Raw genomic sequence first — 26,827 nt, forward strand, 5'->3', positions numbered from 1 at the left:
CTATTTATATATTTAAAAAAAAAAGAAACACGCCCTTGGTAACCACAGCCAATCATCAGCTGCACCTCTGGCTGAGGTTAGGTAACTCACTAGGTTGTAGAATCTAGGACCTACCTGGTCCCTATGGGTCAGTTTGCCCACTGGCCCATTGTACTGAGCTAACTTTCTGCCTTACTTTGACTCCTCAATGCGTGGGACTCTGATGGGCTTCTAGTTTCGGGTTCTGTGCTTGCCACCGATGAGGCTTGCCTGCTACTTGGGAGAAACCGGAGAGAAAATCCCCGAGCCAGCCCTCAATGAGGTTTGTATTCTGCATTTGGCGTGGGCAGTGCAGGCGGTTGGTTTGAAAGAAAGGAAGAAAGAACGTGCATTTCTATAGCGCATTTCATGACCTCCGGACCTTCCCAAAGCGCTTTACAGCCAATGAAGTACTTTTTGAAGTGTGGTCACTGTTGTAATGTAGGGAAACGCGGCAGCCAATTTGCGCACAGCAAGCTCCCACAAACCGCAATAAGAGAAATGACCAGATAATTTTTTTTTAGTGGTGTTAGTTGAAGGATGAATATTGGCAAGGACCCCGGTGAGAACTGCCCTGCTCTTCTTCGAAATAGTGGCCGTTGCGATTGTTTGCGTCCACCTGAGGGGGCAGATGGGGCCTCGGTTTAACGTCCCATTCGAGCGTTGGGAGCTGGGAGCTCCCTCGCATGATCCGCAAATCTTCCCAGTGGACTCGCAAATAGGTTACTTTAACGAGAACAGCTGCCTGTTTTTTTTTGAACGTTGTGTGCTGGCGTGGGATTTGCATCGAGGAAATGTTGATGTCACGGGGCACCTCGGCACAGTGACAGCTGCTACTTTGGTATGAAGTGAATCAAAAGTTCATTACAACCGGTGCCATAAGACTTGCGAGTCTGTTGTTAGCAGCTGTTTCTTTCAGCCGAAACTAAAAGGGGGGGTGGTGGGTGGGGATTACTGTAATTGAGTTGCTTTTAATGGAGTCAGCTTTGCAACCTTTCTGATTTGATTGTCAGTGAGTCTTTCAAGAGTAATAAATATCGTCCTGTGTCGTTCACAATCTCAAACATTCGCCATCCTCTAATAATTTGCTCTTCAGATTTAGAAGCTAATGGGAGTTTCTATGAGGCACACAGCGGGTTACATTGAGGACAATCGATGACTGACTGACTGACTGACTGACTGTAAATGTAGTAGAAGAACACCTGGGAGTCCCGGGCCCAAGACCGCACAAAGTAGAGGAGAAGCATCCGGGAAGGCGCCGAACACTTCGAGTCTCTTCGCCGGGAGCAAGCGGAATCCAAGCGCAAGGAGCGCACGTCAACCCAAGCACCCCACCCACCCGCCCCCTTCGACCACCGTCTGCCCCACCCGTGACTGAGACTATAGGTCCCGCATTGGACTCATCAGTCACCTGAGAACTCATTTTTAGTGTGGAAGCAAGTCATCCTTGGTTCCTGAGGGACTGCCCAAGAAGAAGAAATGTCGTACAAAGTGGTAATACTCTACCATAATCCAATGTTTTGTTTCACCACTTCTCCCTCGCACTGCTCCTCACCTAGAGCTTGAGCGCCAGTTCCCTGAGCCATAACCGCCCCACCCCTAGCTGCTTGTCCAATTCTTCGCACAAGCCTCAACAGTGAGCGTTGAAGAGCTGTTCAATTATTTTGAGGGGGTGGGGGAGGGGAAGGAAGGCATGTCACAACCAAGCCCAATTCTGTCCCCCAGTCAATATGCAAGCGCGCGCGCACAAACACACACTTGTATTAGTGGTTCAGTACCACAGCAGGCTATTATCTATTGAGTTATTCTATTGCTTTTTTTTTGTTGCTTCCATTATTGAGTAGTGATGTACAGCAACAACTTGCATTTATATAGCGCCGTTACCATAGCAAAACGTCCCAAGGCACTTCACAGGAGCTTCATCAAATAAAATTTGACACCGAGCCGCATGAGGCGATATTGGGACGAGAGGGGTAGGTTTTAAGGAGCGTCTTAAAGGGGGAGAGAGAGCGAGGCAGAGAGCCGGAGAGTTTTAAAGAAGGAATTCCAGAGCTTGGAGCCTAGACTGCTGAAGGCACGGCCGTCAATGGAGGGGGAGATAGAAATTGGGGATGCGCAAGAGGCCAGAATTGGAGGTGCACCGAGATCTATCTAGGTGGGTTGTAGAGCTGGAGGAGGTTACAGAGGTGGAAAGGGGAGAGGCCGTGAAGGGATTTGAGAATTTTAAAATTGAGGCGTTGCCAGACTGGGAGCCAACTTTAGGTCGGCGAGCACAGGGGGCGATGGGTGAACGGGACTTGGTGCGAGTTAGGACACGGGGCAGTGAGCACAGGGGGCGATGGGTGAACGGGACTGGGTGCGAGTTAGGACACGGGCAGCAGGGATTTGGATGAGGCCCAGTTTACGGAGGGAGAGGCCGGGTTGGAGAGCATTGGAATAGTACAGCGTAATGAGACCCGTTTGGAGAATCTTGGGTTTCCTTGAATGCCAAATTACAAAGCGATTCACCATTCTCGCATTCTGTTACAACAGGACCTGTTGCAAGATCGGCCCATATGTGCTGCACTAGATGGAGGGGATGGAGCCAACATCTTTTTGGCAGATCAGATCAGACTCTCCAGCTGACATTTCAATTGTCCAAACTGGACCTGGCTATCTTGGCAGCATCACTTTTTTTTTTCCACTTCCTCACTGATGCACAGATCCTGGGAAATGCTTATCCAGTGAATGTCAAATCCAGTTACATTTCTTTCTTTGGCTATTCCTTCAGAGAGGTGCCCTTTCCAGATTGGTAACCTCCGCGTAGCTACTGAAGGGATTGACTTGTGTTGTCAGGATTGGTCTTTGAGCAAGTCGGTTGCAAAGGTTAATGGCTGGCTCTTGAGGCCTAGAGCGTGGAAGCTAGGACACTCTGCAAGATCACCCACACTTGTGGCAGATCTCCCATTGTGTCTGCTTTCAGGATACACAGTTTATGCTTTTATAAGCTGTGATTGTTACTCAACAAAAGACCAAACTGTAAAGAGCCTTGGAGGATTTGCTTTCTCTTCCTTCACCCCCTCCAAGCAGTTTGCTGATTCACGGTCAGCAGGCACCAAGTACCACGCCCATTACTCCCATTTGCAGCCTGAACCGTGCTCGGGAGCCTTGGTGTTGCTGTCGAATGAAAACCGAAGGCTATAGAGTGCCCTTCATGTTAAGATGGTCTTCGCTCACTGTCAAAGCGCACACACGAAGAATGACCACTCGTTGAGGTACTGGGCGGCAGCAGTAGCTGCCTAACTCTAGTCAGCAAATTCAGTAAAGAATGCAAAGACACTACCTCCTCCCTCACCCAGTCCCCAACCTTCGACATAGCAACAGGAGTAGGCCATTCCGCCCCTTGAGCCATTCAATTAGACCGTGGCTGATGTGTTTTAACTCCATTTACCTGCCTTGGCTCCGTAACCCTTAATACCCTCGCCTAACAAAAATCTATCTGTGTCCTGAAAGCCTGCCTTGTTGCCGGTGCATTCGACCTTCTCCCATGATCTCTCTCTCTCTCTCTCTCTCTCCCTCCCTCTCTCCCCCTCCCCCTCCCTCAGACAGGGCCTCAAATCCCACCCCTGGATTATTTTGCTACTCAAAGTGGTGTAGAAGTTATACTGTGGGGAAAATAACGTTTATATTTTGAACTACTGTTGAGCAATGTTCCCGTGAAGCCGAGCAGCTGTCTGGAGGTCCCGCGCAGGCCGCTTACTGGCTTTACAATGGGGTAAAACCGCGCATGCGCGGAAATTTGAATGGGCCGCGCACCCGAAAAAAATTAGCGGGAACGTTGCTGTTGAGTACGGAACAGGGTTGGTTGTAAAATGCACCTTCTCTGAATCGTAGCCAGTATATGGACGGTCCGGTGACAGAAAGCACAGGACGCCGTTGCTTTCATGTGGCTTCCTGTGATTCTCAAAAAAAAACACACTCTGATACCTTTTTATGGTGTTTTTTTATTGTTCTGTTGCAGTGACTAATTTCTAAAAATGGAAGAATCCAATTCTTGCAACGCTCGTCTGTTCGCCCATGCAGTGGGTGTTTTGCCTTTTTTCAAATTCTTGAGTCATGTTAAGCTTGCAGTTTTGTCTATAAAGGGGGGGGGGGGGAGAAAGGGGGTGTGCTGAACTCAGGTGGAAATACTTTGTGCTGAATCGTGTCCTGTGCTGAATCTGCACCACCAGCTCTCCCTCGGTGAAATCCCTCTTCCAACCAGAAAAAGGGGGGAATGCCAGTTTTTCATCTGCCAGCTAAAAACGCATTCTCCAATCGTACGTTTCAAAGCCTCACATTCCATGGTGTGGTGGGGGGGGCAAGCAGGAGATATGGAGGGGATGGAGGTGTGGGGGGTGGGGGTGGTGAAGGAAGAGGATATAGAGGGGGAGGGGAAGGAGCTATGGAGCAGACTGGGGTGGGGGGTGGTTGGAAGAAGGGGTTATGGCGGAGACAGGGAGGGGGATTATAGAGGGAGAATGGGCTATGAGGCTGGGGAGTTGGTAAAACTGAACTCAATGCTGTGGCGCTAAGGAGGGGTAAATAAATTAGATGAAGTTCCCACAAGTGCAAGATATCGGGTGGGGATCTGACCAGACTGGTGCAGATTGCAGCTGATGCTGATTGCCTCAGTTCATGTATGAAGAGCAGCCATTTGGGGGGAAGGTACTGGTGGGCAGCCTGTGCCTGTGGAACTGAACCCAGCAAGAGTCAGCACCTTGGAGAGGATGGGATGAGGGAGCGGTGGGGTGCGGGGGTGAAGTTAATGGAGTAGCTGTGACAAACTCTCTGCTGACTCCGTCGCTAACTGAGCAAGCAGCTGAGCCGTACAGGCCGGAGGTCTTGGCCCTGACCCTTGGTCGGTGTTGCGCGAGCTCGGTGTTGTCCAATATTTTAGCTACTGGCCACGTGTGACTAATTGGGAATCTGGATGTGGTTGTTTCATTTCTGATTAATTCATATAAAGTGAGTAAGAGACACAGTCGTTGGGCATGTGACCTCAATACTCATATTTGCATGGTGTATGCATGTGAACTTTAACCTTTGTACATTTGTTGGTAAAATGATGAGGCAAAGCAGAATGTGTGTTTTTTGATTGTTGAGGTGCTTTACTTCCTTGGTTACTGAATGCTGGTAGATGTTAAGTAAATGTGCACATGTTAAGTGCATTGTGTGCAAGGCGGTGGTTTCTCAAATTACACATGCAGTTTTGCTGTAGCCAGCAATTGGACAACACTGAGTTAGCTGATTGTGGCTTGGGTAGTAGTAAGGACAGTGTTGTTGGCCTTGGTGTCAGCTATGGCTCAGTTGGTAGCACACGCACTTCTGAGTCAGAAGGTTGTGGGTTCAAGTCCCACTCCAGGGACTTGAGCACATAAAGCTAGGCTGACACTCCAGTGCAGTGCTGAGGGAGTGCTGCACTGTCGGAGGTGCCGTCTTTCAGATGAGACATTAAACCGAGGCCCCGCCTGCCTCCTCAAGTGGACGTAAAAGATCCCATGGCACTATTTTGAAGAAGTGCAGGGGAGCTCTCCCCGGTGTCCTGGGGCCAATATTTATCCCTCAATCAACATCACAAAAACAGATGATCTGGCCATTATCACATTGCTGTTTGTGGGAGCTTGTTGTGCGCAAATTGGCTGCCGTGTTTCCCACATAACAGTGACTCCACTTCAAAAATAAAAAGTATTTATTGGCTGTAAAGCGCTTTGAGACGTCCGGTGGTCGTGAAAGGTGCTATATAAATGTAAGCCTTTCTTTTGGTGCACTGTGCTATGTTGGGGGGGTTATCAGCCAGGATTCATGCTCCTGATCACTATCCAGTGACTGGTTATTGTGTGTGCACCTTGTGTGTGGATGGGATTGGGTTTAGGTGTAATGCTGTTCCCGCTCGGGAACAGCCTGCTGATCCTCGCGGTCCAGGCTCTCCCCCAAAGTGAGAACTTGCATTTCTATAGCGCCTTTCACAACCTCAGGACGTCCCAAAGTGCATTACGGCCAATGAAGTACTTTTTGAAGTGTAGTCACTGTTGCAATGTGGGAAACTCGGCAGCCAATTTGCCCCAAACAGCAATGCGATAAACCAGATATTCTGTTTAGTGATGTTGGTTGAGGGATAAATGTTGGCCAGGACAGTTCTTCGAAATAGTGCCGCGGGATCTTTTACATCCACCTGAGAGAGCAGACGGGGCCTCGGTTTAAGGCCTCGTCTAAATGACACCACTTCTGACTGCACTGAGGTGTTAGCCTACATTTTGTGTCCCAGTCTCTGGAGTGGGGCTTGAACTCTCAGCCTTCTGACTCGGGCCAGAGTGCCACCCACTGAGCCACTGGCTAACACATAGGAAAATGGTTACTACGGGTGAGGTGATGGGAGCCGGGAGCAGGAAATGACGCCTGCTGGGGGTGGGGGGTGGGGCGGGCAGAAGAGGGGAGAAAAGGCTAGAAGGAAAATACCTAAAGGCGTTATTATTTAACTGCCTGGAACACCTCCCCTTTAAGTGAGCAGACAGCGTACGTTTCGTATGTGTGTGTGTGTGGTCCATGATTAGCAAGGTGCTATCTCAAGTGTTTAGCAAGTGCCAACAACGATGCAAGTTGAATTGAAATACGTCCTTGTGTCCCGATATGGTAGCTGGATATTGTTCCGGTGGTCGCTGATATCGATGGTTCTTCCTCCTTTGCGATGAAGGCAAGGGCTCTGATATTCCCAGGCTCTAGGAGGGTGGAAAGGAAGATTTCTGCCTCTCGAGGGAGCAGGAATTTGGGGCGGAACCAGATTATTTATTCAATTTGTGAGTGTTACACTGGCCCTTTGCAATTCAGATTGGGTGGGGCGGGGGGGCGGTTGCAATGAGCAGACCTTCTGCCCACTCCAGCCTATGTCGAGGGGGTGTAGCTGGGGAGTTCCCTGGTTCCTCTGGGGAAATTCTGCCCGCATGTGGTTTGTCATTCAATCTCTCCTGCCTTCCAACCTATCACAGACCTTCCCTTTTTTTTGTACTTTCCTCCTCTCCCCGCATTCCCGGCCCCGTGCACTTGCTTAAAACCTGTTACATCTCTAACTTCCAGTTCTGACGAAAGGTCATCGACCTGAAAGGTTAACTCTGTTTCTCTCTCCACGGATGCTGCCTGACCTGAGCGTTTCCAGCATCTTTTTTGTATTAATTCTGAGGTGTCGTCACTGTTATAAAGGCAAAGACAGGCGGCGGCCAATTTGCGCACAGCAAGGCCACGCAAACCGCACATAAGCAATGAATCTGTTTTGGTTGAGGGTTAAATGTCTGGATATTAGAAGAGCGTCTTGCAGTTCGAATGGTTGCATGGAGCTCTTTATATCCGCCTGCACCGGGTAGATGAGGTTTTGGGTTAACGCCCCAGCTGGAAGATGGCACCCCTTAGTAGTGCCAGCCTAGATTACATGCTCAAACTCTGGAGTGGGGCTTGAACCCAAAGCCTTCTAATTCAGAGGTGAGAGTGCTACCAGCTGAGCCAAGTGGAAGACGCAGCCAAGCTGAATGTGATGTTGTAAGTGTGCAGAATTGTGGCATTTTCAGGACTGTTCAATTGGTGTTCCTACATGTACGTGTGGTACTGAGCGACTGGACACAGCGAGTTGGATTAACAACAACAACTACAACTTCTATTTATATAGCGCCTATAACATAGTAAAACGTCCCAAGGCGCTTCGCAGGAGTGTATTAAGACACAAAATTTGACACCGAGCCACATAAGGAGAAATTCGTGCAGATGACCAAAAGCTTGGCCAAAGAGGTAGGTTTTAAAGGAGGAAAGCGAGGCGGAGAGGTTTAGGGAGGGAGTTCCAGAGCTTCGGGCCCAGGCAGCCGAAGGCACGGCCACCAATGGTGGAGCGATTTATAATCAGGGATGCTCAAGAGGCTCGTGGCCTGCGGATTAATAGGGTGCAATTATCTTCTTCCATTGTTCACTGAATAATATCAAACTCTGTGTAGCCCGCCCAAGACATTTCTCTCTCTGGCCCCCATCTCTTCTGAAGTGGTATGTCATGCTGTGTGAAGTATGGTTGCACAGCCAGTGCCACCTGTTCTCGATGTGTGAATGTGGTCACTGAGTGTCTGCAGGGAGTTTGACTGTGGGGAGCTATCACATCCTGATCTTATTTGACTTCCCCACACAAACTTCCAGCTGCAATCACTGGGTAACGATCAGGACCGGGAAACTTAGGTGATGTTTCTTTCTCCCTCCATATCCCGGAGGCAAGGCGGTGAATTCAATTGTCCCATTCACCCCCAACCCTACCTTAGAACGGTGGACTCGGGATTGAGCCAAACACCTTCTGGGTGGTATACCCCAGCCCCATAGAACTCTATAACAGGAGTAGGGGGTAACTCTACTGCTTTTTGATGTTTATTTCTGTATATTCTGCTTTCTCTTCTCTTTCCGCTCCCCAGCAGCAAGTCTGCTTTCGTCCTTTATATCGTTGTGGTTTCCCTGAGAATAGAAGGCAGAGATGGTTTTGGTGATGGAAGGGGTGTGAAATGGTTGACTATTTTGAACCTTTTTTGAGATGTGGGAGGTGAAGATGACCTGCCTTTGGGTCCGGCCTGAGATTGGGGATTTGCTTTGGATCCAACTTCAACTTGACTGAGGTTTTGTATTTTTCTCGTGCTCTCTCGCGCTCTCTCTCGCGCTCCCTCGCTCCCTCCCTCTCTCGCTCCCCCTCTCTCTCTCTCTCGCTCCCCCTCTCTCTCTCCCTCTCTCTCTCCCTCTCTCGCTCCCTCTCTCGCTCCCTCTCTCTCTCTCTCTCTCTCTCTCGCTCCCTCTCTCTCGCTCCCTCTCTCTCTCTCTCTCTCTCGCTCCCTCTCTCTCTCTCTCGCTCCCTCTCTCTCTCTCTCTCTCGTGCTCCTCTCTCTTACCCATTGTAGTGTATGTACTTTGCAGAAGGAACTATATTCTGCAGCCCCTGTATACTGCAGTACCAGTAGTGACCACCCCTATATATAAGCCTGTGTAGTAACTTTTGCATAGTAGTTCCAGTTTGTCTCCACTCAGTAAAGACCTGTTATAACCAACTCCTGCAGTCCGTGTCTCAATTACACACGGACATAATACCCATCCCTCTTTTTTTCTCTCTCTCCTCCTTTTCCCCTCTCTATCCCTCCTTATTCCTCTCTCCACAGCTCAGTGCCTGTCTCTCTCTTACCGCCTCTTGCTCTCTCACCGCCTCTATTGCTCTCTCACCCTCCTTTTTTTCCACTTCCCTCACTCTATCCCTTCCTCTACCTTTGTGCGTCTCTCTCCTTTTTCTGTCTGTCCATTTCTCTTGCGCAGGCTCTTATCTTGCATGCAATCTTCTCCCCTACAGTGACTACACTTCAAAGGTACTTCATTAGCCGTGCTGTACAAATGCGTTCTTGCTTTTCTGTGTGTGTCTCTCACTCGACAAGGAACCATGCAGCGATTTCCGTATGTAATGCTAAAAATAGGCCAAGCAAAGCTTGCACTAAACAGTACTGATCGCGTCTAGCCTCAACAACCAGATATGACTATTGTACAGTTCCTGAAGCAGCCACAAACTGCAGCCTTATTGACGTTTCATTTTCAGTCTCTTGAAAATCCGTTGCAATAACGTTTTTAAGAGATGTAAGTGTGGCATCTCAATTAATACCTTGAGTGAGGATTTGATATTTCCCATACTTTAGGCCTCACTAAGCACACTGCACTGAGATCCAGAATAAAAGAAAAAAGAAAGACTTGCATTTCTATAGCGCCTTTCACGACCACCGGACATCCCAAAGTGCTTTACAGCCAATGAAGTATTTTTGAAGTGTGGTCACTGTTGTAATGTAGGAAATGTGGCAGCCAATTTGCGCACAGCAAGCTCCCACAAACAGCAATGTGATGATGACCAGATAATCTGTCTGTGATGTTGATTGAAGGATAAATATTGGCCAGGGCAGCAGGGAGAACTCCCCCGCTCTTCTTTGAAATAGTGCCCTGGGATCTTTTACGTCCACCTGAGAGCAGACGGGGCCTCGGGTTAACAGCACCTCCCTCAGTACTGCACTGGGAGTGTCGACCTGGATTAGGTGCTCATGTCTCTAGAGTGGGACTTGAGCCCACAAACCTTCTGATTGAAAGGCGAGGGTACTGACCACAGCTAACACATAGGTTAAGCTGATGGAGAATTAGGCCCGACTGTGATGCCACCCAAGGTCAAACACACTGCCGACACGGCCTAGGGTTATGGGTCAAGAATATCGGTTTGTAGATGCTGGCGAGCAGCCGGTGCAGTCGAACTCTCTCTCTCCGTGAGGAGACTCGGCTAGAAAAGAAAAACTGGGAGGAATTGCTTTTTTTTGTGTGTCTGGAATGTAAGTGAAGCAGTCGGGGCTCAGTATGGTTTTCATTTCTGTCTAATTTGTCAAGGCCGAGTCTGTAACTCGGGCTATGACACACAGTCTGGGCTTGTTTGGGAATGGTTTGAATTCCTCCTACGTGGGCCTTCACTTGCCTGGGGGGGCAGGAAAAGGGAAGTCACGTGATTTATTACACTCGCACACCTGACCAGAGCGTTCAATGGCTTTTCCTTATATGGTGTTGGCTCTCGGGCCCCACCTGCTGGTTAGATGGTGGAATGGAACTGAGGGGCACCGCAAAACTGGCAGCTCCGCAGTTCCCATTCAGCTGATTGTGCATCACTTAAACGGTGGATACAGAGAGCAAGTTGCAGTCTGCAAATTGAGGGTCTAAATATGGGGAGGGGGAAAAAAAAGTGCTTTTTCCTGTTTTTTGTATTCTTTTCAGCTGTGGCTCAATTGGTATCACACTCGCCTCTGAGTCAGAAGGTTGTGGATTCAAGTCCCGCTCCAGAAACTGGAGCACATAAAGCTAGGCTGACACTCCAGTGCAGTGCTGAGGGAGTGCTGCTCTGTCGGAGGTGCTGTCTTTCGGATGAGGCCCCATCTGCTCTCTCAGGTGGACGTAAAAGATCCCATGGCACTATTTCGAAGAAGAGTAGGGGAGTTATCCCCGGTGCCCTGGCCAATATTTATCCCTCAACCAACATAACAAAAACAGATTTTCCGGATATTATCACATTGCTGTTTGTGGGACCTTGCTGTGCGCAAATTGGCTGCCGCGTTTCCTACAAAAGTACTTCATTGGCTGTAAAGTGCTTTGAGACATCTGGCGGTCGTGAAAGGCGCTATGTAAATGCAAGACTTTCTTTCTGGCTTGGGTTAGTGGCCTCACTTCGCGCGCCTCTTACATTGTCATCCGGTGCCAGTCTCTATAGGCACGCTGGCTTCTAATGGGAAATATGGATAAAGGGATCATTAGAGGAGTGCAAGACATGTGGAACCAGCGCTCTGTAGCTCGGTCCAATAGCACAGCCTTCAATGTGACTGCACATTGCCTGACATACAAAATGAAATGATTTGAAATGGGGCTAAAAGGGTTAAATTAAGAGGACAGGTTGCAGAGACTGGGCTTGTATTCCCTCGAGTATAGAAGATTAAGGGTGATCTAATTGAGGTGTTTAAGATGATTGAAGGAGTTGATGGGGTCGAGAGAGAGAAACTATTTCCTCTGGTGGGGGGGGGGGGGGGGGGGAGGGGGAGTCCAAAACAAGGGGGCATGACCTTAAAATTAGAGCCAGGCCGTTCAGGGGTGATGTCAAGAAGCACTTCTTCACACAAAGGGTAGGGGAAATCTGGAACACTCTCCCCTAAAAAGCTGTTGCGGCTGGGGGTCAACTGAAAATTTCAAAACTGAGCTTGGATAGGTTTGTGTTGGGCAAGGGTCTTGCGGGATATAGGACCAAGACGGGTAGATGGAGTTAAGATACAGATCAGCCATGGTTTAATTGAATGGCGGAACAGGTTCGAGGGGCTGAATGGCCTCCTCCTGTTCCTATGAAACATTAACTTTTCCCTTTTTAAGTTTAGAGGGGGGATGCTATTTCTGTGTGTAACCATGGGTAACTGCTGCCACCAACTAAGCCCAGTCATTCGGACTACTGACCGACTAATTTGGCTTAAAACTGAACTTCTCCCCTCGCCCTCCCTCCTACAGTGAACTGAATCGACAAGTGAGAGGTTTTTTTTTGTTGCAAAGACTGGCATCATACTGTGCCGTGAGAGTCACGTGGTGAGGGCAATTGTAGTTTCATAATTTTGTACAGCCTGAATACAACTGTGTTGGCTTTTTTTGGGTTGGGGTGTGTGTGGGGGAAGAGGATAATTATAAAGAAAGATCTTTCCCTGACTCTGTATTTACACAGCGCCTTTCACGACCTCGGGACATCCCAAAGCGCTTTACAGCCAATGAAGTACTTTTTGAAGTGTAGTCACTGTTGTAATGTAGGAAACGCGGCAGCTAATTTGCACACAGCAAGCTCCCACAAACAGCAATTAAATCAAAGACTAAATAATCTGTTTTGGGTGTTGGCTGAGGGATCAATATTGGCCAGGATACATGGCGAACTCCTCTGCTCTTCCAATATTGCCGTCAGATCTTTTATGTCCACCTGAGCGGGCAGACGAGGTCTCTGATTAACATCTCTTCCAAAAGACGGCACTTCCCTCAGTACTAGCACTGGGAGTGTCTGCATGGATTATGTGCTCAAGTCTCGAGTGGGGCTTGAATCCATGACCTGCCTCAAGAGGCGAGAGTGCTACCCACTGAGCCACAGCTGACACCTACCTGGCACAATTACCTGCCTCTGTTGGGTGAAAGTCTGGCTGCTTTTATCCTGTTTGTATCCAAACTCTCACCGCTGTGCTCACTGACCTACATTGGTTCCCGGTCCAGCAATGCCTTGATTTAAAAATTCTCATCCTTGTTTTAAAATCCCTCCATGGCCTTGCCCCTCCCTATCTCTGTAACCTCCTCCAGCTCTACAACCCTCCGAGGTCTCTGCGCTCCTCCAATTCTGGCCTCTTGTGCATCCCTGATTTGTTGCTCCACCGTTGGCAGTCGTGCCTTCTGTTGCCTAGACCCTAAGCTTTGGAATTCCCTCCTTAAACCTCTCCGTCTCTCTACCTCTCTCGTCTCCTTTAAGACGCTCCTTAAAACCTACCTCTTTGACCAAGCTTTTGGTCACCTGTCCTAATATCTCCTTATGTGGCTCGGTGTCAAATTTTGTTTGATAATGGCCCAGAAATTTGGGTCGGAGGCTTCCCGCGGGTGCAAGCCTCCGACCTGCACTTACCTTGCGCGCCAGCCGTTGAGCTATGGGCCCCCGTGGAATTCCGATCCTGGGCCTCCTCCAACTGCCGGCACGCAGTGCTTGCGTATCCCAGGGGCGCAGTTAGTTCGATGCGTCTCCTGGGATCACGTGGGCCATGGAGAGCCAATGGTAGCAGGGAATGCTTCATTCATAACTTTGACAGGAAGAGCTGTCAAACCTATAAATACCATAAGCCCCAAAACATCACTAAATCTTCAAATTTTTTTTTTTTTAAATCACATTTTTAAAATAAACTATAAATTACATGAAATAACTTTTTAACAATTTAAATTTTTGAAAAAATTAATTACATTTTCTAACGGGGCTAAAAATAAACTTTCTTTAAAGTATTTAAAAGTAATAAACCTGTGGGGATAAAATGTTTTAATTTTAATTAATTCACCACTTACCTTGTAAAAAGCAGGCCTTGCAACTGCTTTTTACATGTCTAACTTCTGGAGACTTACCCTCCCGGGAAAACTTGCAAAAAAAACGTAAGTTCGATGCGCACGCGCTGCCTCTCCTGCGCATGCGTTCGACTTCTGAACCCCTTCTTTCAGGGGAATGGAAGTGCCGGTTTCCCGTGCATGCGCAGTGCATGCAGGAAACCGGCACTTCCATTGGGCTTACGGGCGAGTACCCCGTGTACTCACCCGTGGAGACCCGAATTTCTGGGCCAATGTTTCTGTGGAGCACCTTGGGACGTTTTACTAGGTTAAAGCCACTATATAAATGCAAGTTGTTATATGTTGCGAGACTAGTGCTCTCTCCATGGTTCCCAAGTCCTGTACCCTGTGAACCCAGCTGCACCCTGAGGTTAAACCAGCTGGAGACCATTTCTTTAAAATGTATTAACCAGGTCTTCCTGGTAACTTATAACGTCGGTCAGCTTTGACATCGAGTTACCGACGGCTGCGTAGCAGGGACTGGCGACGAGCTGTCAGGGGTCGTGAACAGAGCGCAGGTCGGCCGATCGATGACCAATGGCGCTGCTTCGATTAGCTCGGTAAAGACTGAAATGCTTTCTGCTTGTTTTTTTTTCTAGGTTGAAGTGTCAGCATTTTGGATGCAACTCCGCAATTTCAATTTCCACGTGGCAGAGCTAAAGTCTCGGCCAAAGATTTAGCCGTACGCGTTTTTCGACTTCTGACCCTTTCGAGGTGTTGTGTGGTGTGCACATGTGTTTTGATGGAGCACTTTGTACTAAAATCCACGCACGGAATGTTGTAAATAACACTTACTGAAAAAGCGAAATGGCCACTTCACCTCGTTTCAGCTTCGCTTTTTATTGGCAAAATACAGAATAGCTCACTTTTTAGAAGATGCTTTTTGAATTTACACTGGATATGGGGGGAGGGGAAGAATGGCGGCCCTCCAGTGTCGTACTCATCAGGGGGGGGGGGGGGTGTAATAAACTTTCACAAAGCGCTTCATCCAGCAAGCCACCGACTATGTTCTCTGTTGGGTGCATTCAAGTCTTGACCACTGCTGACCTCCTGACGAATAGGTCAGTTCTCCCAACATCTGCGCTGGAGAAATCCAATCCAAGATGACCACTATTGATTCTTTCATCCATTATGGGATTTGGCCTGTCTGGCTTTAAAAGGTTTGAACACCTCAATTCCTCTTTCTTCAACTTTTGACCCCCTGGATGCCATTTTAATAATAATAACTTTCTGTTATGATGTGAAATCAGCTCAGAAATGGGGCTGTTTTCTATGCAAACCTGTATGGAATAGTTACTAATCGATCATTTATTTCAGAAGAATGTTGGCCTTTATATCGAGAGGGCTGGAATACAAAGGGGTGGAGGTTATGTTACAGCTGTACAGAGCTCTGGTTAGCCCCCATCTGGAGTAACTGCGCTCAGTCCTGGGCACCGCACCTCAGGAAGGCCTTGGCGAGGGTGCAGCACAGAGTCACCAGAATGATGCAAGGGCTGAAAGGGTTAAGGACAAATTGCATAGACTGGGCTTGTATTCCCTTGAGTATAGAAGATTAAGGGGTGATCTAATTGAAGTGTTTAAGATGATTAAAGGATTTGATAGGGTTGATAGAGGGAAACTGTGTCCTCTGGTGGGGGGAGCCTAGAACAAGAGGAGCATAACCTTAAATTCAGAGCCAGGCCGTTCAGTGTCAGGAAGCACTTCTTCACACAAAGGGTAGCGGAAATCTGGAACACTTTCTCTCTCCCCCCCCCCCCCCCCCCCCCCCACAAAAGCTGTTGAGGCTGGGGGTCAATGGAAAACTTCAAAACTGAGATTGATAGGGTTTTGTTCGGCATGGGTATTAAGGGTTAAGGAACCAAGGCGGGTAGATAGAGTTAAGGTACAGATCAGCCACGATCTAATTGAATGGCGGAACATTCTCCTGTTCCTATGTTAACTGATAACATCACAAGACCTATCACATTCAACTCTACAAATACTTGGGGGTTGATTTTCCTGAAGCTGTCGGGAAGAAGGCGGGACTACAACTTTCGGGTTTTAGACCCGCCTACTTCGACGTCCGGCCAATCCGCGCGATTTTCCCTTGATTGACCTTGTTGAGCCCGCCCAGCGGGCTCAGCAGGCCAATTAAGGGCAACCCGGCAACAGGTGATGTCACAGACTGCAATTTCGTCTTGACCGATGAAGTATCAGTGTTTCACAGCTGTTTGAAGCTGCGAAACACTGACAGTCTGAGTTCTAACATGAGTCCTTCTGCACAGACTCCGTTAGAACTCTCAGCAGCACTCCAAGCTGAAGGCTGTCACTTTTCACATCGCAGCCGTTCAGCTTTAAGTGCCGGCTGAGTGATGGGCTCCCGACGCCTACAGGAAGAAAGGCTGTTAAGGTAAGTAAAAGTTCTTTACACACTTTAGACACACCAAACACACTTACCTTTGCACTCATGCACCCATCACTCACCTGAGCACCGACATCGCGACCCCTCCAACTCCTTCAACCCGACGGCCCGCCTGCTCTAACCTGGCATGGTTTGGAGCCATCGGGAATCCCACACGAAACCCCTCAAAATAGGGATTAGGCTAAAAACTACCTGTTAACAGGCAGTTAATTGTCACTAATCCCTTCCCGCCTGGTTTTGGCGGGTCCCAGTGCGGGGCGGGTACCCGCCGCCCCTGTAACTTGCGTGGGGCGGGATGGTGTCGGGACCTCTAAATTCAGGATTTCCCCCCCCCCCCCCCCAACATGCCTGAAACCCTGCCTGACGGCTCCAGGAAAATCGACCCCTTGGTCTTTTGTTACCAAACTATAACCTAAAACTTGGTGGGGATACAGTAGGAGCTGCATAACCACCCAGCCAGCCCATATACAAATGCCACCACCTAGCATGTAGCACGGGGTGTCGGTAATGCACACTCGCTGTGCATGCAGTTGAGAGAATGAAAGACCAACCTGTGTGCAGCATTGCAGTGTCTGAGCATGCACCTTGATGCCAGGTTATACACACACTGCAGTTAATTGTAAGGGTGTGTGCGTGTTTGCCTTTGAAGTGTTGCTGTGGAAACTGTTGACGTCCTGAGAGTTTGGCCTCAGGCATGTACTGTTAATTTATTCCATGTTTGAGCACCACCTTGTGGAATGGTGGAAAAGCACATTAAAAGGGGGGGGGGGGAGGGGAGTGAGATTTCTGTCTTTAACCCTCCCGAGTTCTACATTTATAATGGCTATTGGAAGCAGAAAGGCATGTTTACATAGAATTTACAGCTCAGAAACAGACCATTCGGCCCAATTGGTCCATGCCGGTATTTATGCTCCACACGAGCCTCCTCCTACTCCTCCTCTTCTCACCCCATCAGCATATCCTGCTATTCCTTTCTCCCTCGTGTACTAACTTCCCCTTAAATGCATCTGTGCTATTCACTTCAACTACTCCGTGGTAGCGAGTTCCATATTTTCACCACTCTCTGGGTTAAAACAAAAACTCCTTATTGGATTTATTAGTGACTATCTTATATTTATGGCCCCCTTGTTTTGGTCTCTTCCCCCCCCCCCCCCCCCACAAGTGGAAACATTTTCTCTACCTCTACCCAATCGAACCCTTTCATAATCTTAAAAACTTCTGTCAGGTCACCCCTCAGCCTTTAAGAAAAGAGCCCCAGCCTGTTCAGTATTTCCTGATGGTTACTTGGCACCAACGTTCCCTCTAAGCCGCACAGCTCTCTGCCGGTCCCTCGCAGCCTGGGGTCCGGCTTTTCCGATGTTAAGTTTCACGCCTGCGCGAAACTGTGAATGGGCTGTGGCTGCGCCCCCAAAATAAAATCTGGGAACGTTGCATGGCACCCATCTGTTACCATTAACGGACACTCTGTTCCCATGACACACGAGTGGAGGCCACCACGAGGGTTAATCGGGAAAGGCACAGCATTTAAAGCAGGTTGATGAAGTGACTTTCATTGCCAGACAGATGAGCTGTCATCGCGATTTTGTTTTTAACATGTAAATGTATTTTTTTGCGATCTTTCATCAGATTAAATATCATCAAGAGTTTGAGAAAAGCAAAGGAACTTCTGTGGCAGGTGGTGAACGAAGGAACTCGCATGACACCCCGCAGCCCAGGCCTCAGCAGGAGATGCCTCGAGGTGAGGGTCCACACACGCACCATCGCAAACCAGATATGGGTGAGGAAGGCCAGTCGGTGAATCTTCACTTCCAAGTACAGGTTGAGCCTCCCAAATCCGGAGTTCCGGACTCCAGGACAATTGGTGGCAGGGTTGTCCGGAATCTGTAAAATGTTCCGGAATCCGGACACCCTGAGGGAGGCTTACCAAAAACCAGAAATATCACAACCTGGGCTCGGGCGTTTCCGGACTTCGCACATCAGAAACATGTTCCGAAGTCCAGAAAAACACGAAAACCGGCTCGGCCTCGGTCCTGAGGTTGCTGGATTCGGGACACTCAACCTGTACCATCACCAGCTGCCCCACCCCCACCCTCCAGTCAGTAAAACCTCCAGCGGTTTCTTCGCTGGCTCCAGGTTTTTGCCTCAATACCCGATGCAGAGGTCCATGCATTGACCACTCTGTTTGTTTGAAGATCTTCCCTTTCGTCAGTCCTACATTTGCCTTTCACCAATTTGTACCCTTGTCCGATTGACATAGTATAAACTTGAAATAGTGCTCCAAATGTACCTTTCCCATACTCCTTACTACATTATATACCTCATTGGGGTCCCCTCTTAAGTCACCAGGGCTGAATACCTCAGTTTTTTTTTTAGCTTTCCTCAGTCCTATTTGTGCTTATACTACTTACTGTCTAGTCATGTTTGAATTTTATGGGTCTGGAAGTTTGTAAAAGACATTTTTTAGCAATGTTATATAGAATTACATAGAATTTATAGCACAGAAACAGGCCATTCGGCCCAACTGGTCCATGCCAGTGTCTGTGCGCCACACAAGCCACCTCCCACCCTACTTCATCTAACGCTATCAGCATAACCTTCCATTCCTTTCTCCCTCGTACTTACGTAGCTTCTCCTTAAATGCAGCTGTGCTATTTGCCTCTACACATTCTAACCACTCTTAGGGTAAAGAAGTTTCTCCTGAATTCCCTATTGGTGACTAGCTTATATTTATGACACCTAGTTTTGAACTCCGCCACCAACCCCCCCCCCCCCCCCACCACCCCACAAGTGGAAACATCTTCTCTCTGTTTACCCTATCAAACCCTTTCATAATATTAAAGTCCTCTATCAGGTCACCCCTCAGCCTTTTCTTTTCTAGAGATAAGAGCCCCAGTCTGTTCAGTCTTTTTTAAAAATTCACTCTTGGGATGTGGGCGTCGCTGGCAATGCTAGCATTTATTGCCCATCCCTAATTGCCCCTTGAGAAGGTGGTGGTGAGCCGCCGCCTTGAACCACTGCAGTCCGTGTGGTGAAAGTACTCCCACAGTGCTGTTAGGGAGGGAGTTCCAGGATTTTGACCCAGCGACGATGAAGGATCGGCTGATTATATTTCCAAGTCCGGATGCTGTGTGACTTGGAGGGGAACTTGCAGGTGGTGGTGTTCTTCAAGCAGGCTGGGGCTCTTTTACTTAATTGGTGGATCAATCCTAATCAGAACACTAAGATCAGTTAGTATAAGCAACTTGAGAGAGCTGAAAATGAATGGGAACAGGGATTAACATTTATAGGCAGTCCCCATAGCTCCAAGGTATGCACACACGTAACTGGCAATGCAAATAAAAAGCTTGCATACTCCTACTCTAGGTGTCCCAAGTCCAGTGGCAGGAATCGGACTTAATCGATCATTGTTTAAAGTATTAAATAAAAAATTTCAAAACGAACAGGGGGATCTGTTTTCTATCTGTTTTACTGGTGCAGACTTCAGTAAGTGCGATCGACTGAAGCTCTCTTTGAGCAGTGGCAACTTTCACTGTGCCTGGTGAGAGTGGAGACCTCAAGCTGCCCTGGAAATTGGGCAACACCTACCGAACCTCGGGCAAAGTTAGATGAACATAGGCTGCCCCAGCGAGTCGGTGTGTTTGCCCACAATGCGGCATCAAGAAAGTCCTTGGCTCGATCCCTGGTCTGTGCTGAGTTAGCCTGGTGGCGGGGGAGGGGGGGGGTCGTGCTACAATTGGTCTCGGCACACACTTAGTTGAGGTGGGGGAAAACCGGTCAACGTTTCCACTGACGTGATTCTTGCACCTTGTTGACTGTGGGCGGGGGGGGGGGGGGGGTTCAGGAGGGTGGGCTTTGGTATCCCAGCATTAGCCTGCTGATACTTGCTGTCTTGGCTCACGTATGGCAATGGTTATCTAGACAGGTTGTGGTGCAAGCACTCTTGTTTGACCCTGCCTCAAAATGGGTCAATGTGTTCAGGGAATGGGGACAACCTGGTAGAAGAAGATGGAGACCAAAAGTGTGGAATTAGGACCATGTTAGACAAATGCCTTAATGTGGTTTAGAGGATATTCACTTTTCATAGAATCATAGAATCTTACAGCACAGAAAGAGACCATTTCAGCCCAACGTACCCGTGCCTGTGCTGGCTCTTTGAAAGAGCTGTCCAATTAGTCCCACTCCCCCGCTCTTTCCCCACAGCCCTGCAGATTTTGCCCCTTCAAGTGTTTATCCAATTCTCTTTTGAAAGTTACTATTGAATCTGCTTCCGCCGCCCTTTCAGGCAGCGCATTCCAGATCACAACAACTCGCTACGTAAAAATGATTTCTTCACATCCCCTCTGGCTCTTTTGCCAATTACATTATATGTGTCCTCTGGTTACCGACCCTTCTGCCTGTGGAAATTGTTTCTCCCTATCTGCTCTGTTAAAACCCTTCATGATTTTTGAACACCGCTATCAAATCTCCCCTTCTCCTTCTTGGCTCTAAGGAGAATAACCCCAGCTTCTCCAGTCTCTCCACGTAACTGAAGTCCCTCATCCCTGGCACCATTCTAATAAATCTCCTCTGTACCTTCCTTGACATCCAAGGTCTTGACCTCTTTCCTAAAGTTCTTTAATAAAGAAAAAGAAATAACTAACTAAATGGAGCAACAATTGTCTAGTGTCTGGCCAAGCTGGCTGATTATTACAGCTTGGCAGCTCCTGGGAACTGATGCTGTACAACTGTGGTGAGTCGTAGTTACGATGCACATACAGGAAGTGCCGGTTTATCAAAAAGTCCGGATTACAGAGCGGTATAGTTAAAAGGTACGAGAGCTCCGTACACAGCAACAAATTCAGGCTTTCTGTTGCTTAGCAACATGTGCAGGAACTCCGGCCACAGACCAAGCATCCCTGTTGCTTAGCAACAAGTGTAGGAGCCCCAGTTACACAGCCACAGATCCAGGAATTGCCACTAATATGAAGTAAAACTTACCTGAACCTACTCCTGAATTTTGCCGGCTAACAGAGATTTCCGGTTATTTAGGTGCCGGTAAATCGAGAGTTTCCTGTAGTTTAAAAACACACGGAAAAAGATTTGCTAACTTTTCAAAGTGAAATTCTAGCTCTGCTACTTCATTTTACTCCTGCCTCCCACAGCCCCCAACAGCTTGACCGTGACTTGCTGGCTCTCCAGGACTATCTGTGTGCAGCTCGATAACAGGCGAGCTGTGCTCTTTGCTGTACCGTGTGTGCCCCATAACTATTGAAAACAACTAGGATTCATGACTCTACATTTCTTTGATTTCTACTCCCACCCCCAACTACTGAAATTTGCACAACTCCCCTCCCCAGACTTTGCAATTCTCCACCATTCCCATTGCTTTTCTTTCCCAAGCTGTTTTCCCCGTTGTATTTGCTCGGTGTTCTGGGTGTGACTGGTGTTAATTGACTCTAATCTTCTCATTTCCTGCATTGGCCGCTGTGGCGGGCTGGGGGAAGGGGCGGGTGGGTAGGTAGGTGGGCAGGCGGGCGTCGTTCGGCAGTTTAGTTGAAATGCAGCTGCCAATGTCTCCACTTCCATTCAAGGGAAACAGACATGATAAAAGGGACCTTCGCGAAAAAATGTTTGTTGATTTTGGTTTTTTTTTCCCCGCTTGCAAACATAAAATCCAATGAACTAAAGGTGCATCATCTGGTCACTTAACTGTGATGCAAGAACAATTCTTCCAAACAACAGGGGAAACAAAAGTTTGTGGAATACTTTTTTTTCTATGAACAATCTCCCCGTTAAAATTTAGAGACAATGCACGTTGAGTACAGGAACAAGGATGTCTTGCTGCAGCTGTACAGGGCTTTGGTGAGACCACACCTTGAGTATTGTGTGCAGTTTTGGTCGCCTTATCTGAGGAAGGATGTTCTTGCCATGGAGGAGGGATGTTCTTGCCATGGAGGGAGTGCAGCAAAGATTCTCCAGGCTGATACCTGGGATGGCAGGAATGACATATGAGGAGAGATTGGGTCGATTGGGCTTATACTCGCTGGAGTTTAGAAGAATGAGAGGGGATCTCATTGAAACTTATAAAATTCTAACAGGACTAGACAGACTAGATGCAGGAAGGATGTTCCCGATGGTCGGGGAGTCCAGAACCAGGGGTCACAGTCTAAGGATAAGGGGTAAGCCATTTAGGACAGAGATGAGGAGGAATTTCTTCACCCAGAGAGTGGTGAACCTGTGGCATTCTCCACCACAGAAGGCAGTGGAGGCCAATTCATTAAATATATTCAAGAAGGAGTTGGATATATTTCTTAAGGCTAAAGGGATCAAGGGATATGGGGAGAAGGCAGGGACAAGGTACTGAATTTGGATGATCAGCCATGATCTCATTGAATGGCAGAGCAGGCTCGAGGGGCCAAATGGCCTACTCCTGCTCCTATCTTCTATGTTTCTATGTAAATATTTTGATTTTGAAGTTTTTGCTACAATGATGAGAGTCGTTCCCAACTTGCCTTTTTAATTCTCTTCACTCTTCTTCAGGCTACCAGCCACAGGCACCTTCGCAGCTGGAGCCGCCATCCCAAGCCTGCACTCCGCCTCCCGCCGCACCATGTGCCCCGCCTCCCACAACCGGGGTAAGTTCTGAACTTCTTTTGCCCGTCTAAACGGTCTTTCAGTACCGCTGTGGGAAGCTAATGTAAGAAAAGAAAGTGAGAACAAACTTGCATTTCTGTAGCGCCTTGCATGACTTCAGGTGGCCCCAAAACTCTGCACAGCCAATGTAACACTTTTGAAGTGTAGTCACTGTTGTAGGAAGCGCGGCAGCCAATTTTCTCACAACAAGATCCCGCAAACAGCAGTGAGATAAATGACCAGATAATTAGTGATGTTGGTTGAGGGATAAATATTGGCCCAGGACCCCGGGAGAAACTCCTCTTGCTCTTCTTCAAAAGAGTGGCCGTGGGATCTTTACCGTCCACCTGAGAGGGCAGACGGCGCCTCAGTTTAACATCTCACCCGAGAGACGGCACCTCTGACCGTGCAGCGCTCCCTCAGTACTGCACTGGGCGTGTTCACCTGGATTATGCGCTCCAGTCCCTGGAGTGGGACTTGAACCCACAGCCTTCTGACTCGAGAGGCGAGGGTACTGCCCACTCCAGGCTGTCACATGAAGAATGGTCATTTTAGTGAGGGACCAGAAGGTTAACTGCGCTCATGGAACCATACCGGAAGGGTGGGAAATGGGGGAGCTAAGAGACCCCTTGGTAATCTTGCTCTGTCTTGTTGTTTTGTAGAAGCGATTTAGAGCTGTGTACGACTACTCAGCAGCTGATGATGATGAGATCTCATTCCAAGATGGCGACTTAATCATTGATGTACAACAGATCGACGAAGGATGGATGTACGGCACCGTGGAGAGAACGGGTGACACCGGCATGCTCCCAGCTAACTACGTGGAAGCGGTGTAACGGAGCCCAGATCGACACCTGCTTATGCTTTGATTATATATATTATAAATAAAAGAAATTACAGTATGAATCCCAACAGTAATTTGACAACAAAAAAAAATTAGGTAAAAAATAATGTATTAAATTGTGGTTCCGATTACATAACATAGCTTTTTCCATTTCTGTGATCTTAGTATTAATGGAATACAGTCAAAATTTTCTTTGGCTTAAGTATCTTGGAGAAGGAAAGGTAGTCATTCTTCAAAGCCGCTCACTGCTCTGCATTGTCCCTCCCTCCCCCTTTTTAAATAACCCTACTCCTTGCAGATCCTTAATTTGAAACTCTTGGCTCTGAGTTACTGTACCTGATGATTAAGCTGGACAATCTCAGGTTAAGCCTCTTTCAGTCAGAGAGACGCCTTATGCTAGAGCATTTTTTTTTTCTCCTTGTAAATTGCTGAAATAGCTAAAAGTACTGCAGGGCCAAAATACAATCGGCAGGAGGGAGAGTTCGGCAAAATTCTGTTCTGTTCTTCAGCTACACACACGTGCACACACCTCTTTAATTACCTCATTCCAGTGGCCATTCTTAATATGTTAGCCTAGTGAGCGAGCACGGGAACGATATTTGTCCATGGGAGAAGTATTGCAGTCAAGTAATTCAGTAAAACTTGTACGCAATTCTCGTAAAAGCAGGAAACGCAATGCATTGTCTCCTATAGTTTTCCCCTCGTCATTTTTGGGGGGTGGGGGAGCGGTTTGGAGCAAAAAGTCTCCCATACCATCCTTTTCCTCAAATGGCAGGGGGTACTACAGACTCCGGGACTGGCATCAGAAATGAAGCCGCTCAGTGGAATTGGAGAGGCAGACAAATGCTGCCTGCTCCCCTTCTCCCCCCCCCCCCCCCCCCCCCCACTCCCTAACCCAACTGTACTAGGATATCCGTCTTTGTGGTAACAGCTAATACCTACCCTCAGTCACATGCCAGAATGGTGAGATATTGCCACACAGGTAGACATGTTGATTGTACGTGGTGAGTTTTAAAGTTGGAGAGAGGAGGGAAGTGAGCTGGGAATTGATTTCAATGTGAAAGGTTGGCAAGTGGGCCTTTTTTTTTAAAGAAAAAAACAATGTTACACCCAATTGATTTAACATTTGTGTTTACAAGATTGGTATTGCAATAAAACCTGTGCAGGAAGGAATATATTTAACCCTGTCTATGCTTTTGCAAGTACACTGACCCAACTTGTGGCTGTGCAGCCAACATCTGCCATTCATTTCAAAACTATGCCAGAGCTTCCCACTAGTGACCGCTGCGAACTCAACCTGACTGGTTTGCTCTGGTCCTATTTTGAAGGGGGCAGATTTTGAAGCATTGATGCCATTGAAATAAAACTGAGAGGGGCTCAAGTTAGCAACAATGTTCAAGTGGAGGAGAAATGGAAAGAGAAAAGTGACTTTTACTGGGATTAATGTATGCCGCTCTTCAAAGTCATTACTGTGTTTACTTCCAATATATATATAGGGCTTTGGAGAGACTGAATCCAGTTTGAACCAGCATGGCGCAGCAAGAGTTTCACGAACAACCTTTGGCCACTTCTTTAGAGTCAAGTTATGGCGACAATGGAGAGCTTTCTCCAAGTAACTCCCTCCACTGTCTGGGTAGTGAGTGCCCATTGGGAACCAGTCTGGGATCTCTCTCTCTCTTTCTCTCATTGAGTGACATGAAGAGAGTTGTACCCAGCTAACTGTGCCGGTGTAAATGCCCATTTAGAAGTTCAGGTACCAGCAATGCACCAGCTGCCCTCCGTGGTACTCCCAATATATTTCTTTAAAAGGCGTCGACAAGTCGCTAACTTGAAAGTTGGCTGCTTTGACTGCAGTTGTACAAATTAATTGATCCATTCCTATTTTTGGTAGTTGACATGACGTTGAAGGAATTGATTAAATCCCTCAGCGCGGACCCTGTATTGCACCATCCAAAGCTGGGTCTAGCAGCTCTCTGTTGTTCTGTTCTACAGAAAACTGCCCAGCATACTCTGAAAGCATTGTAAATCCCCCTTAGCATATTAAGGTGGAAACTGGTGCATTTTGACAGTTTACAATAAAATAAATATGAAACGACTGTGCTTTGCTGAATAGAATATTGCATTGCCTAAAATTCAAACCACCTTAAATCAAGTACCAGCCTCTAATCTCGTCTGAACACCAATAGTCCAGACATACTTTGTAGGGATTGGGTCACGGGGAGGGGGACTTCGTATTTTCAGCTCTAGAAAAAGGCAAGAACAATTGACTTCTCGTGAAATGGCCTAGGCTTTACAAAACTGGTTAACAGATATGCTGGTAAAGTTCAGGCACCTAAGCTAGCGGACCACAGAAGATATGTACATAAGCACAAATGTGTAGACACTGCGTGCCAATATTAATGACTTTCTTTCAACATTCCATGCAATCAGTACATTAACGGCTTAGTCTTAACACGCTATTTAATTTGAAAGGCGCAGTTATCGCTAATTAATTGGTAGAAAAATTGTGTTGCTTTTTAAAAAAAAAAAAAAGTTGTGCTGATCACGTTCGCCTTAGAGCTTTCGCTAAAGATGATACTGAGTTACCCAAGTCCCTGCAAAAAGGAAGCATCTGAACTTTGCTTTGGTCTCCTGGGTAGCTCATTTAAGATGAGGCTAAGTGCAAGGGGGCGCAATCATGAAGCTGCCTTTCCATCAACACTTGCTGGTTTGTCAGTCAAATAAATCTTGAGGGGAGGGGATTTTAAAAAATAAAAAAAAAGTTATTTTCCTGGGAAGTACTCTGGACCTTCCCCGGCAGCAGGGATGGGCTTCTGTCTCAGCACCCTCCTCTTCCCCCACATAGCAGCTTGCAGCCAGTGGGATTCCCGCAACAAAGGGAATGACCTCTATCTGTCTTAGATTGCCTAGGCTGAGAAATTGCCATTGATTTGTGTGACATTCTGCATTAATGACCACACCACTTCCAGTTTGGTTAAAAAAGGAGTTATTGCTAGAATTTGGTTGGTTTGGAAATTAAGAAGGGAAAAATATAAAAAGGTATCAAAGATATATAATGCATAAAATACTGGATATCTGTGAATCAGATGAAGCATGTCTTGGCATTTCTGAATTCTTCATTACCATGCTTGCAATTTTTAGGAAAAAATGTATTTTTGGCATGATTCTTACATGACAGATTGTCAATAAACTAAATGATGGGAAATAATGTGGGAGAATAGTGTGGAATTTATTTATTTAGAATTGCGTTTCATTGCCGGACCGAATAACCG

At 47.5% G+C, this 26,827-nt stretch overlaps 1 protein-coding gene across 2 annotated transcripts in view; it reads left to right on the top strand.

Moving 5' to 3' along the window:
• Positions 1-26,763, top strand: part of lasp1 (LIM and SH3 protein 1) — a 166,075-nt gene extending 139,312 nt beyond the window's left edge. The window contains exons 5-7 of one of the 2 annotated variants that reach the window (XM_085966212.1): positions 17,726-17,876; positions 22,619-22,713; positions 23,374-26,763. In XM_085966212.1, the coding sequence (XP_085822338.1) occupies positions 17,726-17,876; positions 22,619-22,713; positions 23,374-23,547 (420 nt within the window). In that variant the 3' untranslated portion in view covers positions 23,548-26,763. The remainder of the gene's footprint in view (positions 1-17,725; positions 17,877-22,618; positions 22,714-23,373) is intronic. The other variant, XM_085966213.1, reaches the window with a different exon arrangement.
• The last annotated feature ends 64 nt before the right edge of the window (positions 26,764-26,827 follow it).

Source organism: Somniosus microcephalus, chromosome 24, assembly GCF_052327205.1.
Source record: "Somniosus microcephalus isolate GS21.2 chromosome 24, FLI_Smic_1.0, whole genome shotgun sequence".
Classification (NCBI taxonomy): domain Eukaryota; kingdom Metazoa; phylum Chordata; class Chondrichthyes; order Squaliformes; family Somniosidae; genus Somniosus; species Somniosus microcephalus.